This window comes from Macrotis lagotis, chromosome 1 (genome assembly GCF_037893015.1).
Source record: "Macrotis lagotis isolate mMagLag1 chromosome 1, bilby.v1.9.chrom.fasta, whole genome shotgun sequence".
Taxonomy (NCBI): Eukaryota; Metazoa; Chordata; class Mammalia; order Peramelemorphia; family Peramelidae; genus Macrotis; species Macrotis lagotis.
In genome coordinates this window covers 274,266,389-274,285,426 of record NC_133658.1, presented here as the reverse complement: position 1 = coordinate 274,285,426, position 19,038 = coordinate 274,266,389, and the positions used below count along the sequence as shown (strand labels likewise).

The 19,038-nt window shown below is 39.0% G+C and overlaps 1 protein-coding gene across 6 annotated transcripts in view; it reads left to right on the top strand.

Moving 5' to 3' along the window:
- HELZ2 (helicase with zinc finger 2) overlaps window positions 1-13,404 on the top strand; it is a 35,517-nt gene extending 22,113 nt beyond the window's left edge. For all 6 annotated transcript variants that reach the window (XM_074210476.1, XM_074210475.1, XM_074210477.1 and 3 more), the window contains 10 exons: window positions 117-260; window positions 1,386-1,553; window positions 1,774-1,918; window positions 2,304-2,420; window positions 3,397-3,592; window positions 3,877-4,011; window positions 7,185-7,403; window positions 10,694-10,850; window positions 11,258-11,425; window positions 11,887-13,404. In XM_074210476.1, coding sequence (XP_074066577.1) covers window positions 117-260; window positions 1,386-1,553; window positions 1,774-1,918; window positions 2,304-2,420; window positions 3,397-3,592; window positions 3,877-4,011; window positions 7,185-7,403; window positions 10,694-10,850; window positions 11,258-11,425; window positions 11,887-12,011 — 1,574 coding nt within the window. In that variant the 3' untranslated portion in view covers window positions 12,012-13,404. The remainder of the gene's footprint in view (window positions 1-116; window positions 261-1,385; window positions 1,554-1,773; window positions 1,919-2,303; window positions 2,421-3,396; window positions 3,593-3,876; window positions 4,012-7,184; window positions 7,404-10,693; window positions 10,851-11,257; window positions 11,426-11,886) is intronic.
- The last annotated feature ends 5,634 nt before the right edge of the window (window positions 13,405-19,038 follow it).

Genomic DNA, 19,038 nt, shown 5'->3' with positions numbered 1-19,038 from the left:
ATTCCAGCCTTTGGCACTGTTTATTCCTTATTTGATCCCTTCTTACCTCTCTTGACTTATTAAAAAAGAAATTCCTTCCCTGGATTTCTCTCTTATTCTCTGTTATGTCTTTTCAGTGTCCTGCATAGCCATGAAATCCAGTGTCCTGAAGCGGAAGACCTTTGACATCCCACGGGGAAAATTCAGGCTCAATGAGAGTCAGAATAATGCTATACTAGAGGCTCTTCAAAAGCCTTTTACCCTTATCCAGGGTCCACCAGGTGAGGTAGAACCTTTAGTGTATATTGGATAGGGAGTGAGCTTGGATGAAACTCCCCATTGGAGACCTCTCATTAGACCAATGAGGTTGCCAGTGTCATCATCCCCACTTTTAGACCCACTGTACTGGGCTGGTAAGCATAGAAAGACAACCCAAATGCAACCTCTGAGTGTGAAGGCTAATAGAATCAAAGGATTTAGACTGAACAGTGAGCTGATATAATTTAGGCCAATCTCTTCTTCCCCTTCATTTTTTAAATGACAAAACTGAGTTGAAGTGGTTTGCCCAAAGTGAGATAGCTAGCACTGTTGGAATTTGAATATATGTTTTCTGAGTATTTTTTCTGCTATATTTGAAGGAGTTGGTTCTAATTCTTTTTCATCTCAGAGTTCAGATTAAGGGAGGAGTATTGCCCTGGATGTCTATAATTATCTTTCCTCTTCTAGATCTCATCATGTAGAGACGGGAGTTTTCTCCTCTACAAAATGAGAGGGGTTGGACAGAGCTCTGGAATTGGGAATGAGAGGATTACACACCACAAAGTGTCATATTCCTTCTCCACTTCAAGCAAAACAGACTTGGGGGTGGGCAGCTTGGTGGTACAGTGGATAGAGCACCTGTACTAGAATCAGGAGGACCTGAGTTCAAATTTAACCTCAGATACTTAATAATTATCTAGCTGTGTGATCTTGGGCAAATCACTTAACCCCATAGCCTTGTTAAAAAAAATGGCTGAACCAATCTATAGCTCCATCAAAACAAACTTGGATGGCTTTAAAAGTGCTAAGAAGGGAGAAATTCCTTAGCCCTGACTTGTGGGTAGTGCTGGCAGATTGTACTACTTACCATTAGAAGATTCAATGTAAAGATAATCCAAGAGAAATTAAATGACTTTTCCAATGTCACATAGCTAGTAAGAGCCCAGATTCAAAATCAGATCCTATCACTCGAAATCCAGTGTTTTGTTTTGTTTTGTTCTTTTTTGCTACCAGAGTATATAGTCATTTGACTCCTTTGTGGGATCTTGGGGAGAACATCAATAACTGATTGAGGATGAAGTAAGATGATAGGCCAGGATAGGGAAAGACTGGACTCACAGTGCTGATACCTGTTCTTGGCTCTCTAGGCACTGGGAAGACAGTGGTCGGGGTCCATATTGTGTACTGGTTCCATAAGCTAAACCAGGAGAAGCCTGAGACTGCCCCACTGCCCTTGAAAGGGGAGAAGAGAGACAAAGGGGAGAAGTGTATACTATATTGTGGGCCATCCAACAAATCTGTTGATGTTGTTTCAGGTAAGTTGACTCAGCCATTTAGGAGGGATTCTTTGGCCTCAGTTTTCCCTTCTAAAATGGGAAACTATATATCTTTCATCTTATTATGTCCTTAGGCAGTTCTGGGGTTAATATCCGCATTTGACATTTGATGCTGTAAGTGAAAGACCAGGTGTCTTCCTTACTCAGGACTACCAGGTTAGGGAAGATGAGACATTAATATTAGCCTTTCTTTCCCCAGAAATTCTTCTTCAGTGGAAGGAGGAGCTCAGACCATTGCAAGTATATAGTGAACAGATGGAGGCCATGGAATTTCCTATACCAGGGAGCTATAGAAATATGTTTCGCAGAAATATCCGGGAAGGGAAGCCAAAACCTGAGCTCAGGTAAGAGTAATGTATATGTATATACCATGATAATGCATGTAATGGTGTGTTTCTTTCTGCTATTGTGCTTCTATGTGCATGTGTGTATTAAGTCTGAGTTCTCTCCCCACCTTACCCCTTTTCTGTGTCTTGATGTATGCATGTGTTGCATGAGCAGTGGTGCTGGCCAAGTTGGTGATCAGGTTGGATTTGGGTAGAGCTCTAGGCCTGTTCACAGGTCATGGTGAGTGTGGAATGGTCAGCCTGGTTCTTCATAGGAACATAGTCCTGAGAAGGAGTCTTGAGGTGAGGCCTCAGTATATGGTTATACCCTTCCTCAAAGTAGGATAAGATGGTCAGGAGGAAATAGGGGATGGAATCTGAATCATAACCTCTTTCCTTATAGAGACATCATCCTCCATCATCGTATCCGGATGCCATCCAATCCATACCATCGCAAGATTCTGGAATTTGATAGCAGAGTGAGGATGGGGGATCAGTTCTCAGAGGAAGAGATTGAACAGTGAGTAGCTGCAGGGAAGGGACTGAGAAAGTAATATTTCGGGGCAGCTAGGTGGTGCAATGCATAGAGCACCGGCCCTGGAGTCAGGAGTACCTGGGTTCAAATCCGGCCTCAGACATTTAATAATTACCTAGCTGTGTGGCCTTGGGCAAGCCACTTAACCCCATTTGCCTTGCAAAAATCTAAAAACAAGAATATCACTTGAAGGCTTGGCTGGAGAGTCTGAGAGGTAGAATTGTGTGTGTGTGTGTGTGTGTGTGTTTGTGTGTTCGGGTAGGGGTTTAGTAAGAGTGGTTACTATGCTGGTGATAGATGAAGGATTGGTATCAGTTATAATTTTTGTCATACCTGATGGAGCTAGTCATTCTAGAATATGATCCCTGCCCCCCCCAAAAAAAAAGCAACCTGGAGAATCTCTTCTTATACTAAAGAATTTGAGGAAGAAAAATTTCAGCAATATACTAATCAGTACATCAAGTCCAAAGGTATAGCCACATATATAATACATCCCATCCCCCAAAGAAGGAAGCGAGAGAGAGAGAGAGGAGCATTCTTATCTCTTCTTTGGGGGTTCAACTTGGTGATTATAATTACACAGCATTTTAGGTTTTTCTGTTTCTATTTACATTGTCATAGTCATTCTTGGTTCAGCTTACTTCATTTTTTATCAGTTGTAAATATCCTATGCTTCTTTTCATTCATCTTAGTACAGTGTATGTTCTATTACTTTCATGTATGCACTTTATTTAGCTATTCCCCTGTTGATGGACATCCCTATGTCACAAAAAGTATTGCTATGATTATTTTGGAGTATATGAGCCCTTTTGAGATCTGTTTATCTTTATTTTCTCTATGCCCCCCCATCCCCATTGAAGAAAAATCACAAAAGACATATAACAGATATGCAAAGTCATGTATTAGGCCCATGTTCCTTAGCCCTTCCTGACTCTTCCATCTCCTTTATTTGACCTCTCAGATATAAGTTGATCACCTTGAAGGCCCGGAAACATGAACTAAGCACCCATGACATCATCCTTTGTACCTGTTCTTGTGCTGCCTCCTCCATTCTCACTAAGCAACTCAACATCAAGCAAATTCTCATTGATGAAGCTGGCATGTCCACAGAGCCTGAGAGCCTCATCCCTCTCGTTAACTATACCCGGGCTGAAAAGGTGAGAGTATGCTCACCTTGATTTTCCCATGTTCCTGGCCTATTTTTTCCTCTGGGGTGATGAGAGGGCAGAGCAAGTGGAATAGTTGGAATAATGATTAGTGGTTATTGCATGTACCTTCAGTGCCTGACTCTCCCCTGGCCCCCCAAAGAGACCCAGGAACTGGAATCAACCAGCTGGTCTGCTTTAGGTATAGTTAGGAAGGAAAGGGAGGTCAAGGTGACTGAAGGAATATAAAACCATAGTTCTAGACCTGGCTGAAAACTTTCCTATTTGGGCTCCAGGTGGTGTTGCTAGGGGACCACAAACAGCTTCAGCCTTTTGTAAAGAATGATCACTGTCAAAGCTTGGGCTTGGAGAAGTCCCTTTTTGAACGTTACCATCGTCAAGCCTGGATGTTGGACACGCAGTACCGAATGGTGAGAGGCCTGGTCCCTTTTTCATTTCCTTTCCCTTTTCCTTTAATATTCTGCTCCCCAAATCCCTGTTCCCACACAAGTAATAACATTCACACCAGAAAGTATCTTCCTACATATTGTCACGTGCATATTGTGGCAGGTGAACTATGTAATGATTGAGGAAACAAAGGTTCAAACTTCCAAGCATTTTGAATTATTAAGTATTGCCTAGCAATTGCCCAACAAACTAGGATCAGACCTCTTCAACTTAAAGACTGGACTCCAAATGCAGAGGGAGACAGATTTTTATATATTAAAAACAAACAAATAAGACCCAACTAATTAAAAAGAAACAGTACAACATTAGGTAATCTGATTTCTAATTGACTGAAACATTAAAGACTTTCCAAATTGGGAGGGGGAGAATGAAAAATTCCATGAATTTAGAAGAGTTGCCCCACTCCTTCCATGTGACCACTTTCAAGTTCTGTAAACAATCAAAGGAACATGGAAACAATCAATATGGACTGCTTGAGTTTCTTACAGTTGTAAGAAAACTCCTTGCATCAATCTTTGGATCTGCCTGGTTTCTAATCAGCATAATCTAGATTCTTAATTAAGGGTCTCTAAGCAATAGATAGATAGCTTTCCAGGCATACAGGGTAAGTTCAAACAATTCAATGAAGTTTTCTCCCAAATCTCCCAATTGAATAATGTTTTTTTACAAGTCAGAAATTGAACTAGACCCATAACTGAATAGAAACTATGCTAGCTCCAGAACTGAGTCCCAAGATGGAGTCAATATAGTTCACTCAATTCCCACAGTTAACCACTTGCTGTCCTAACTGCTTCAATTTCTCTAATATACATATTCATACATATGCACAGTTGCCCCACAAATACACAAAATGATATCTTTTTTTTTTAATTTTCGCAAGGCAATGGGGTTAAGTGACTTGGCCAAGGCCAGACAACTAGGTAATTATTAAGTGTCTGAGGCCGGATTTGAACTCAGGTACTCCTGACTCCAGGCCCGGTGCTCTATCCACTGAGCCACCTAGCTGCTCCAAAATTATATATATATATATACACACACACGCACACATATGTATATGTGAACATATATATGTGAACACATAGATGCTTCTATGAAAATAGTTATTTGCCCATACAATTACAAGGATCAATATACACTCACAGTCTGTAACATGTACCTATATGTATAACTTCCCCTTAAATATATAGATACATATGCAACTTCTGACATGCATATATATATATATCATCCTACAAATATACAGAGATAAACATAGCTACTTACCCTTCCCCTACAAATACAGATAACCATATACATGTGCTCTTTCATGGTTTTCAAATTCTATTTTCCGAACAATTGGTCATACAGCAGCAATGTGGCATTTTTTTAAGGTCACAATGACAGATTAGTAGGAGGAGTCACCTGAGAAGGTGCTGGCAGAACAATGGAGCCAGGGACGAATGCTTTATGAATAGAGTTGGGTTATTTCCCAATTACTGGAAGAGAAGCTCTTTGATCAGGAGGACTTGATTTGCTCTGTAAAAGGCCTTATGACTGAGGAGAGGATGATAGATCAAAAGATAGATGGCACTGCAAAGGCCACCTTCCTCAAAACCTTAATTTAAAAAAAAAAGGGAAATTGAAATTCACAATGGTGAAATGACTTGACCAAGACTATACAGAAAGAACCAGAAATTGGATTTGAATGCTGGTCTTTTGCCCCTGTGACAAGAATTTTTCCACTATATCATACTGGTTAGATGCTGAAGACAGTGAACAGGGATGAGGAAACTATTTAGGGCCATTGACCAACAGGAATATTTAATAGAGGGTCATAAAATCAACAATATTTTTATTAGCATGTATAAACCTAAGTTTCTTTTAAAATTAAAAAAGAGAGAGACATTAGTCTATACAGTAACTAGGACAAATATTGATTCCATGGAATCAACTGGAGTTGCAGTCTATAATGTATAGAGAGCTGTTCTAGAAGTCAGGAAGACTTAAGTTCTTTTGCCATCTACTTTCTGTGTGATCCTGGACAAGTCACTTATTCAGGAAACTTTAAGATTAAATTATAGAAAGGATATTAATCTGCCTTAGTAGAGAAAATTGTTCATTGCAAGCACTTTATATTATTGAAATCATGGTTCTAGTTAAAGTGATTGAAGGGGAAAAGAAAATGGGGAGAAAAAGGGGGAGGAGACAGTTGAGAAAGGTATAGAAAGGAAATGAGACACAAGGGAAGTGAAAGAAGAGGCAATTCAATTGAACAAATGTTTGTTAAACATCTCCACATGCCTGGCACTATCCTAGAGGTTATAGTGTACTTTTAAGGAGGACATGGAGAGAAATAGGGGGTAAAGTGAGGCAGAAATAAGGGGAAAAAAAGGGAGAAAATGATAATAGAGAACAGGAAGAGAGAAGATAAAGAGAGAGCAAGATAAAGAGAACAAGAAAGAAGGAGTGGGAAGAGGATAACAGTTTAGGAGGTCATGAGATGGTAACCTCAAGGTGGAAATCAGATATCTTGCAATTCACTTGGACTGTGGTCTTCTGAGTGTTAGTCCTCTGTTAGTTGTTACCTATTGCCTTTTTGAAATGCTGATTAATTTGATAATCCACTCAAATCATAACTCTTTTCCTACAACTTTGAGGTCTATTTCTCTCAATCTGGTGCTATGTTATATTGGTGCATGAATATAGTTAAAAAGAAAAATCTAATAAAGATATAGAAAGCATGAATAGGGCATTTGAACAAGCTAAGTTGCCTTGAGGACTTCTAATTGAGAGGCTCTATCCTGAGTGACATAGCCAGAAAGGATGGACATTCTTCTTTGAAATGTTGAGTCATTGGTAACAGTGATTGTTCTCTAAGGGATAGCTCTTCTCCACACTTGCCATATTCTCACACATATTATAGATGACTCCTGTCCTGAGGCCATGGTGGGAACAAATTTATCTGACTGCTGCTTTGACTGTCCTGCCCAATCATAGCCTCTTGACTGGCAAATTCCTTCACTTTAGGATGTTCATCCGCCAACTTTAATTAAGTGCTTATTTTGTGTCGGTCATTATACTGGGGGATACAAAAAAAAAAAAGGCAAAATGGATTGTGTTATTTGTTTTAACTCACTTCTATCTCTTGCCCCAATAGCACAAAGAGATCTGCAAATTCCCTTCTAAAGAATTTTATGACAACAAATTAAAGACTAGTATAGAACTAAGACGAAAGCCAAGTGTCTTCAGCCACCAAGAGCAAGAAAGCTGTCCCATTATCTTTGGTTATGTCCAGGGAGAGGAGAAGAGCCTTTTGGTCTCTACAGATGAAGGAAATGAAAACTCCAGGGCCAACCATGATGAAGTGGAGCAGGTGGTAAGTGTTCAGGTCAACCGGGAGGATGATGATGACATTAAGGAGCTGGAAATTATTCTAGGTACGAGAATATTATGGATCATGGAATTCAAAGGTTGGAAGGGAACATTTCCCTAAAATGTTGGTTTTATCCTTTCAAACATTCTCTCAAAACAAAGATAAAAACAAAATTCTGACTAGGGAGAGTCTGTCACCTTATCAGCTGCCCTAATTAGCAGCTCTGGAGCAAAATTGGTAGACAGCAATCACATTGAACATCCTATCCTAGGATCATAGTCTCAGTTGGAAAGGCCCTCAGAGATCATCAAATCTACTTTAACCTTTTCCAAGTAAGAATCTACTTTAAAACAACCTTGACAAATCATTATCCAGCTTTTACTTAAAAAAACCTTCTAATGATGAGTCATTATTTTTTCTGAGGCAATTCTTTTCCAGTTTTGGAGAGAAATTGAGTAGGCTCTTACTATCAACATTACCATTAAAAGTTATTTTTCTCTCCTTTTAAGAATAAGCTTTATTGGGGCGACTAGGTGGCTCAGTGAATAGAGCAGCGGCCTTGGAGTCAGGAGTACCTGGGTTCAAATCCGACCTCAGACACTTAATAATTACCTAGCCGTGTGGCCTTGGGCAAGCCGCTTAAACCCTGTTGCCTTGAAAAATCTAAAAAAAAAAAAGAATAAGTTTTATTGATGCTTTTTTTCTTTACATCACAGGCATTTATGGAAATGAGGGCATTTAGGTGATGTAGTGTAGAGTGCTGTTTCAGAATTCTGGAAGACTAGAGTTCAAATTCAACCTCAAACATTTCTTGACTGTGTGACCCTGGGCACTTGCCTCAGTTTCCTCACCTACAAAACGGGGATCCTTCCAGGATTATAGTGAAGATTAAATGGGAAACTAATTATAAAGTACTTAGTACAGTTCCTGACCTATAGTAATGGCTATGTAAATATTTGGTGCTATTGTTATTTAATACAATCTCCTCTCTCCCAGCCTGAATCCACTCTTGTAATAAAGAAAATATATAAATCAAAAACATCCAGTACAATGATTATATCTGACCCAATATGCAACATTATGTTGTAGAATTCCTATACATTTCTGCAATGAGGAAAGAGGCATATTTCATTATCTGTTTTCCATCAGTTCCTTTAAGTTTACTTCACACTTTATAACTCACATTAAACACTTTCAGTTATTCTTTACACTGTTGTAGTCATTGTTTATATTTTTCATTTGGTTATACTTATTTTGCCTTATATCAGTTCATACACATCTTCCCCGATTCTCTGAATTAATCATTTTTAACTATACAATAACATTCAGTTATATTTTGAGACCAATTTTTTCCCCAGTCTTTAACCAGTTTATCTATTCCTGCTTAGTTTACATTTTGCTAACTCACTATCCTATTCTTTTCTGGCTTATTTCTAACTTCCACTCATTGTCTTGTCCTCTGGAATCTAGAAGAACAAGAGATACAATGTGATGCAAGGGAAATAGCTAGTCAGCCTATTTAAGAGAAACATACTGAAGACTCTACTCTAGCTGTGCTCAGGGCAAAGTACAGTGGAACTCTTTCCTCAACCTGTATACTATATATGAGCCATAAGCAGCATAGTATAATGAATAGAGCACTGAAATTAGAGTTCAAATCCTTCCTTAGACACTTATTAACTATGTGTTGCACAAGTAGCTTAACTTCTCCATGACTTGGTTTCTTAATATGTAAAATTGAGAGATTTGGTCTTAGTGACCTCTTAAGATCCCTTCTATTTCTGAATCTGATCCTATAATGTTACATATATCATGGGAATATAAGAGAATTTATAGAATAGCATTCTTGAATTTAAGGAACTGATCTTCAAAAAATGATTCAGACAGAAACCAAAGCTATTTATAGTCATATAAAAATGTTCTAGTCACTATGATTAGAGAAATGCAGACTCAAACAACTATGAGGTACTACCTCACACTGATCAGATTGGCTAACATGATAGAAAAGGTAAATATTGGAGGGGAGATGGGAAAAAACAGGATACTGATACACTATTGGTAAAATTATGAATTGATCCAACCATTCTGGTTTTTTGTTTTGTTTTTTGCAAGGCAACAGGGTTTAAGCGACTTGCCCAAGGTCACACGGCTAGGTAATTAAGTGTCTGAGGTTGGATTTGAACTCAGGTCCTCCTGACTCCAGGGCTGATGCTCTATTCGCTGTGTCACCTAGCTGCCCTGATCCAACCATTCTGGAGAGCATTTTGGAACTATGCCCAAATGGCTATAAAACCATGTATAACCTTTAACCCAGGAATGTCACTACTAGGTGTATATCCCAAGAGATTAAAAAAAAGGGAGGGGGAGGACCTATTTGTACAAGGATATTTATAGCAGGTATAAATACCTTTTTGAGGTAGCTAAGAATTGGAAATCACAGGGTGCACATCAATTGGAGAATGACTGGTCATTGTTGTGGTTTATGATTGTAATTAGAATACTATTTTGCTATAAGAAATGACAAGTAGGATTTTTAAAAAAAACAGGAAAGACTTAAGATGAACCGATGTGTGGTGAAGTGAGCAGACTTAGGAGAACATTGTACGCAGTAACAGCAATATTGTATAATGAATAATTGTGAAAGATGGGCTATTTTCCACAATACAACAATCTTCGACAACCCCCAAAGGACTTATGATGAAAAATGTTAACCATATCCAGAGAAAGATGTGTGTGAATACAGACTAAAAATCATTTTCTTTTCTTCCTTCTTTTCTTCCTTTCTTTCTTCTTCCAGAAATGACTAATATGTAAATATGTTTTACATGATTATACATATACAACATCTGTAAGATTGTTTACCATTTTAGGGAGGGAAGGAGAGAGGGCTAGAATTTGAAAATCCAAATTTTAAAAAATGTTAAAAAAAATAGGGGTGGCTAGGTGGCGTAGTGGATAAAGCACCGGCCTTGGAGTCAGGAGTACCTGAGTTCAAATCCGGTCTCAGACACTTAATAATTACCTAGCTGTGTGGCCTTGGGCAAGCCACTTAATTCCATTTGCCTTGCAAAAACCTAAAAAAAAATGTTAAAAATTATTTTTATATGTGATTGAGGAAAAAATATATTATTTTAAAAATGATTCAAGCATGAGCTTACCTAGTTTCCTGAATAGGGCAAATAAGAGCTTTTTTGGCACAATAGATTGACAAATTCACTGAGATGGATTGCTGCCCAGAACAGAATTACCTTCACGTTGCACTCTGAACTTTCCTGTGGTTCCTGTGGCTACAGGTTCGAATAACAAAGCAGCTGACCTTGGATAGGACCATCAAACCGAAGGACATTGCCATCCTCAGCCCATACAATGCCCAGGTGTCTGAGATCAACAAGCAACTATTAGAGAAGGGAATTACTGGAGTGACCGTCTCCTCCATCAAGAAAAGCCAAGGTGAACCTTAAACCTGGTAGAAGAGAGGAATTGCTGTTTGGTCTGTTCTGAGCAGTATTACCAGAGTACTCAGTATATAAATAACTCTTCAATTAGGGGGAGCTCCTTGAAGGAGGTGGGGTAGAAATAAATAAATAAACTTCCCTTAATTATGTAGGGCTACCTGGAGAAGGTTATGTGGGAAGAGGACTTCTGATGTGATAAGTGAATGATAAAAGATATTCTAGGTGTTTAAACTGGTTGGGGTGGGGAGTGGAAGATGAGAGGGGCAGTAATTTTTGTGTGGGGTAAAGTAAGGAGCTTTAGGAAGCTCAGAAGGGAGGGATAATCAGAATAGATTTCAGCTGAAGGAGCCTGGGGTAGTTATTACTTAGATATCTTTCCTGTTCCATGTTTTCACCTTCCAGGAAGTGAGTGGCGATATGTTATACTGAGTACAGTCCGCTCCTGCCCTCTTGGTGAAATTGATGGGAGGCCCACCAAAAGCTGGCTGAAGAAACACCTGGGCTTTGTGAGTGATCCACATCAGGTCAATGTGGGGATCACTCGTGCCCAAGAGGGGCTCTGCATCATTGGTGAGTAGAAGCAGGACTTCTCCAAGAGTTCATTGAGAGACCTCTGACACAGCAAGGAGGGATAATGAAATAAAATGGGTTGGTGGTCCACAAGCTGACTTTTCCCAAGGGTAGTGGAATAACAATGGCCAGGAACTGGACATTCAGGTCTGACCTGGTTAGAGACCTAGCTAGTTTAATCTAACCTCATTTAGGGTAGGTGTTTCAGCACTGGAAGATCAAGGATCTCAGACCCAGTGTAGACATTTGCTGTGTAATTTTGGTCATTTAGGTCTTCTGAGCCTCCATCTGTGAGAAGAGGGTGGCATTTGCATTAACTCCTTCCCTGAGAGATAGCATAGAGACAGGAAAGTGGATTATGAGGATCAAATGATATAAATGAGGAAGTTTTTTAACTCATAAAGTCTAGTATATATGTGAAAAATCATTAAAGCTTCTAATTCCTGTTTCATCTTTGGCAGGAAATCACTACCTCTTGAGATGCTGTCCAATGTGGCAACGGCTCATTGATTTCTACACTAAGAAGGGATGCTGTGTCATGGCTTCCTCAGTACAAGTCCGTCAGAGGCCAGCTGTCTGCCACTAAGACATAGCCCTCATAGGCCTTTTCTCTTGGAACATAAGGCCTATTTGTGTATGCAGAGGTGGATAGTCAATGGCTACCCCTTTCTCCCTGTTCCCCTGATGGCTTTGCAATCTCTTTGAGACTTTTCCTCTCCGACACCAGGAATGTCCAGCATCTTGTACTTTTATTTTACAAAATGCCAATGAGAAAATTGACCAAAAAATCCTCCCCTTTTTTTCTGTCCCCTTTTCCCAGCCAAGGGAGCCTCACTTAGTGCATCCCCATGTGCCTTTTGTGACTGCAGCCAGTGGGGACTGATGGAATCTGGGGGAACTGCCTCTGCTGTCTAGCTTACCTGAACTCAATTGACCAAAGCGGACCAGGACCAAGCCTTCAGAGAGAACCAGCAATAACATGATCCTTTAGAAAATTTCTTTCCTCTCTTACTCGCTGGAGGGAAGGAGGAAACTGTTATTATTTGAAGAGAATAACCATTTGGCTTTTTAATCTTAGAGAAAAAGGATAAGGAGCAGGTTGAGGAGTAACCCAGACTCTTCTTGCCCTATTTTAAGTGCTCTTAGTAAGAGTGTTCTGGCCAGATTGTTGACTGAGATGCCTCCAGGTGCAGTGTAAACCCTTCTCTGTCCATTCAGAGTGAGGGGTTTGGGGAGGCCCAAGGGATTTCTGCTGTAAACCCAACTTTGGAGTTTATCCTTGGTGCTGTTCTGAGAAGATTCTGGGTGAAGCAAAAGAACCCTTAGAGAAAAGCAAACAAACTTATTCCTAGACTGTTTTTAAAATTTGATTGTTGATCTGTGGCCATGATTTTGCTTGTCAATGTTGTACATTGGATGTGGTCTTTTTTTGTTGTGGTTTGTAAAGTAGCCAACTGGTATTGGCTAAAACAGGGAGCATGGGAAGGATTCTGGCATCCAGGGAGAAGAGTGAAGTCACAGCAGGTAAACTGATTGACCTAGGTGACCTTCCCCAGTTTTCTGGAGGGTGTTTATCTTTTAGCATACCACTGCCCCTGGCCTAATAAGTGACTACACCTATGAGTCCTGGTGAACTTTAGACTGCTTCCACCACACCCTGGCCTGAGGTTTGGGGTTGGGCAGCAGCATAAAACCAAATCCAAACTAACAAACTATTGTTTGCACTAGCTATTTTTGGGAGAAGCTCCTATTTTAATGTGAAGGGAGGAGTTGTGCAATAATGATGTCTTTGTCAGGTAGGGGGTGCTAGGCCAGGTAAGCTTAGTGCTGTGGAGGGCTGCCTGGAGTAGAGGCTGGAGAGGGGCCCAGCCCAAGTACCCCTTGCCCAATAGCAGTAAGGAGAGAAATACTGCACTTGCCCCTATGGCTGGACCTCAGTTGCAGCCAAGATACCTCTGAGTCAGGGTCTGGCAAAGGGAGTGGGGTGGGGTGGGTGGGGAAGATGAATGCTTGCAGCCCTTCTTCCTGCTCCTTTGCAGTGAAGGTCTTGCTTTGCACTTGCTTATGCTGTCCTGCAGGCCAGGACTCTCCCCAAGAGGATTCTCAGTCTGTTTCAAGGCATCAGCTGCAGCTGTCTGAACATGGGCTTCCCATTATATCAGATAAGCAAACAGATTTGCTCTCTTTCTGTAGAGGGAAGAAAGAAATTATCAGCCTGTTGGCCTGGAGTCAGGGCTGGTCTCCATTGTAAGGACCACAGTGTATTTTGTGCAGAAATACTGTGTTGCCTGCTTCTTGGAAATTACTTCTGTCTCACTACCTTATGCATTCCACTGTGCCTGGCCCTCAAAGGGCAGGGTGGGTGGGAGGGAAGGAAGAAGGGAAGGCCATGCTCTGGAGTACTGTTTGTTTACAATAGGACTCACCATCTTCCCAGCAGAGTGGTGCCTGCCCTTCAGAGCTGAGTTGCCTCTTGAAATAAATCTCTTGCTAACCCTTGCTATCAGTGCAACTGCCCTTGAGGGTTAGTTTGACCTTTAGAGATTTCCCCATTTGTGCAGCATCTCTGGAGACTGGGGAATCTGATTACTTCTACTCTTCCTTTCCCCACTCCATCCCTCCCCCCATTCCCCCACCACGTAGCCCTTATGAAGGGAGCCCTTAACTAGGGACCTGAAATGTAGGAGGGGAGCAGAAGCAGGGGAGATTAGCTGTTTTGAGCACTGCCTCTCAGATTTCCTGTAAGCCACACACACACTCTGTGGCCAGCTCAGGAAATGGAGGCTTCTCCTCCCCGTACCTGCTCTCACCCTAGATCTTGGTGCAATAGTTCTTTTCTGCCAGCTCCTGAAGATGCCACTGGGGTGGGGCAGATGTGTATTTTGGGGCACACATTGCTGCAAGGTATGTTTTTTATGTGTTGCTGCAAAGTGTAGTTTCTACTGGCTTTTGGATTCCTTTTAAGGAAAGGACTTAATTGTCTGATTTGAATGTTTGAAAAATCAAGGATATAGACTTCAACATTCCATTTTTTTATACCTAAGCTTGGACTATGCACTTGTATGATTTAATATTAAATTAATTTTATTATAACAGAAGTATTCATGGATTGTAGTTTGATGTCTCAAAGTATGTGATGTGATATGTGTATATGAAAGACTGAGGGTGGTAGAGAATGGGATAGATGTGGGAGAAAACTGCCTTTGTATGTGTGTGTGTGTTTATGTATGTATACCTGAAAGAGAGAGATTGAGGCAGAGAATATATATGTAATTGACTGAGGCTTAGGCTTTTCAAGAATAGAAAGAAGAGAGATGAAAAATGGCCTCAAAAAGAAAATGGCTGTCCATATATGTGTCTTTGAGAGATGAAGTTGCCTTTATGAATATGTGTGTGTTGGTAGGATGGGATGGTGTTGTTGATGGGGAGAGATGGGTAGATGATGATTTTATATATATATATATATATATATATACATATATATGTATATATATATATATATATGCATATCTGATGATGATGATACTTTCCCTCATTTGGGTGAGGGGTCAATGGATGCTTCACCCTATAAGTGTATATGTGAAAGAGATGGTTGAATGTGGTTTTGTTTTGTCAGGAATGAGTTTTTCTATGTGTGTACCTGTGAGATCTGATATTTACCCCTTTGGGTATTTTAAAAATGAAATAAGTATGCCCCTTTTGTATGTGTGTAAGAGAATGTTTACCCTGATCCTTATACATTGATAAATGAAAGGGAGGGCAAGGTGTTGCTGCATTTGCCTCCATAAATGGGGGATAGAGATACTTGCCCCTCTGCTAGTATATTGATGGAGAGTAGGTATATCTTTTTCTTTGTGTATATGGCAGGAGAAAGCTATTTTTCTAGTCCTATGTGTAAATTGGAAATATATATTATACATATACATATATATATATATGTATGTATAAGTAAATTTAAGGATCTAACTTTACCACAGATATTTTTTATCAGATTTTAAGAAAATACATTTTTATTGATGTTTTGTTTTTTATGTCACTTAGATTTTTCCTTTTATCTTTCCCCTCTCCCTTCTGGAAAGTCATTCATTATTTTAAAAATATTGTTTAATTTTTCCCAATTACATGTAGAGACAATTTTCAACATTCATTAAAAAATTCTTTTGGGTTCCAAATTTTTCCCCTAAGATGGTAAGCAATTTGATTTAAGATATATGTGCAATCATATAAAACATTTTCATGAGTCATGTTGTGAAAAAAAGAGCAGAAATAAGAAAGAATAATATGAAAAATAGGTTTTGATCTATATTCAGACTCCAGTTATTTCTCTGAATGTGGATAATATTTTTCATCATAGGACCTTCAGTTGTCTTGGATCATTGTACTGCTGAGAATAACTAAGCCATTCAGAGTTGAATATCATGCAATATTTTTTTTTTAATTTTTTTTTTTTTGCAAGGCAAACGGGGTTAAGTGGCTTGCCCAAGGCCATACAGCTAGGTAATTATTAAGTGTCTGAGACTGGATTTGAACCCAGGCACTCCTGACTCCAGGGCCGGTGCTTTATCCACTACGCCACCTAGCTGCCCCTGAATGTCATGCAATATTGCTGGTACTATGTACAGTATTCTGGTTCTGATCACTTTGCATCAGTTTGTGTAAGTTGATATTTTGCTAAAATCAATCTGAGAATTAAAGCAAAGGTCAAAGGTCTATTTTTTGTGGTAGTAAAGAACTGAAAACAAAGATGTAAATGGCTAAATACATTGGTCCTTGAATGTAATGGAATATTACTTTGCTCTAAGAAACACCACGATATATGCAGACAATAAGGACCCAAAACAAAGTAAAGCAAGCAGAACCAGGGAGACAACAGACAAAGTGACTACAACAATGAAAATGGAAAGAATAAAAATCAAGGAATCAAACCTGAATGTTTTGAAATTAAAAAAGAAAATGTTAGATGTGGAGGAAAAAAAATCTGACATGTAATTTCCCCAATTTTCTATAATAGGGGAGGGAGTGGAGGGTAGGAGGAAGGTTGTTTCCTTATATCTCTTCTTTTGGGCCCAGCTTGTTTTTGTTGACCTTGGTCAGTTTTCTAACCTACCAGCTCCAAAACTGTAATGCCTAGGCAACCTTACTTTTGGTTGTATCTTGTGTTTTTTCTAACCCGGTATTGAACTCTGAACTTTGCCTCCAGGAGACTTGGTGATTCTTAACTTTCTTGAGTACTTTATAAACCTGCTTGATACCTTGAATAGATATACCATACTCAATTCCTAAGTAACTTAACTTCTACTACTATTACTTCCATCTTGTGCCTCTAGTTTTAATACAATTTTATCTTTTTTAACCTCAGCAACTACCTAGATTGTATTTTTACAGTTTACTCACATTGGAAAAGAAAATCCAAATTCAGAAATAATATACTGGTGGTAACATCACCAGACAACAGGCTCTTGCCATAAGGATAAAGCTGGATGATCTTAGAAAGAAGCAACTTTGTTGCTCCCAGTAACCCCTAGTAAACCCCACAGATGCCACTGGGGTGAGATGTCATCCAGTACTGATTAGAGAAAGAAGTGATGAACAGTAGAGCTTAGATTATTATTTCTTACAAGCGTTTTATCTTGAAATTTTTATTTTGGGGGGGTGGGAGGATTTGTTGAGGAGGAGCAGGTTAGCAATCGTGATGCCCCCCACTAAAAAAAAAAAGGACCATTAAAACATTTTCTAAATGTACAGATCCAAACAAATTCAGAAGGCAGCACAGATAAACAATAATTTTGAAAATATATGTGGAATTTAATGTATTTTACATACAACTTTTATCTCATCTTGATTGCTTTTTTGTTGTTATGGTTGCTGCTACTTAACATCAGAATAAAATATTTTTTTAAAAAAGTGATGAGACTTGATTAAAGTGGATCAGAGAATAATAGATTCTTTTATTTATTAGATTTTATTGTTTTTAAAATTTATTAGATTCTTCCTTTGTTTCTCTTTTTTATACCAAGAACAGTCTTCTGACATGTGAGAACAAACATTTTTAAAAGGAAAAGCCAAGAGAAGTGAAACAATAGTAACAGCAATATTCAATGGTCTTTAAATGAGCTCTAGTCATAAGACTTGGATGTATCATATCACTAATCAGTGGAACTGATTACTTGCTCTTAATGATCTTTGAAAAATCATGGATAGGAAACAAAGTCTTTCTGTTGTACAACCTAATTCTACCATATCAGCTCAATTCCAGAGCTATCAACATTCATATAGCCCTAAAATCAACCTGGGGCCAAAGGGCACCTTGAAGGACATCAAACTTACCAAAAACAATACTATGCTATTACATGAAATGCTCATATAACAGTCATCATATAACAGTCAACAACCTCTTTAATAGGAAAAGTAAAAATAGCCCTCCACTTCAAATATTCTAATCACTAGATTGCTGCTGAAACAGATCCATCTCAGCTTCTCTGAAGGTTTGCATCCTATAATTGAAGTTTTTGAAATTACAAAGGCAAATATACTTGAAGTCTTCAATCAAGTCAAAATAAAATAGGAAATAGCAAAGTACTTAGAGATACTTTAACTAGTATTTATATAGTACTTCAGATTTTACAAAGAACTTTACATGTTAGCTCATTTGATTCTCACAATAAATGAAATAGATACTATCATTACCCATATTTTACATGTGAGGAAACAGGTTGAGAAATGTTAAATGACTTGCCCATAGTCACATACCTAGTAAGTGTCTGCAGCTGGATTTTTTAAAAAGATTTTATTTTGAATTTTACAATTTTTTCCCCTAATCTTGCTTCCTTCCCCCAACCCCCACAAAAAGCAATCTGTTGGTCTCTACATTGCTTCTATGGCATACATTGATCCAAGCTGAATGTGATGAGAGAAAATTCATATCTTTAAGGAAGAAACATGAAGTATAAGAGATAGAAAAATTACATAATAAAATAACAGTTTTTTTAAAAATTAAAAGTAATAGTCCTTGGTCTCCGTTCAAACTCCACAATTCTTTCTCTGGATACAGATGGTATTTTCCATCGCAGATACCCCAAAATTGTGCCCAGTTGTTGCACTGATGGAATGAGCAAGTCCCTTAAAGTTGATCAGGGTACACAATGTTTTTCTGGTTCTGCTCAATTCATGCAGCATCAGTTCATGCAAATCCTTCCAGGCTTCCCTGAATTAACATCCTTCCTGGTTTCTTATAGAACAATAGTGTTCCATCACATGCATATACCACAGTTTGCTAAGCCATTACCCAATTGAAGGACATTCATTTAATTTCCAGTTCTTTGCCACCACAAACAGGGCTGCTATGAATATTTTTGTACAAGTGATATTTTTACCCTTTTTCCTAATCTCTTCAGGGTACAGACCCAGTAGTAATATTGCTGGATCAAAAGAGTATGCACATTTTTGTTGCCTTTTGGGCTTAATTCCAAATTGCTCTCCAGAAAGTTTGGATGAGTTCACAGCTCCATCAACAATGTATTAATGTCCCAGATTTCCCACATCCCTTCCAACATTGATCATTGTCCTTTCTGGTCACATTGGTCAATCTGAGAGGTGTGAGGTGGTACCTCAGA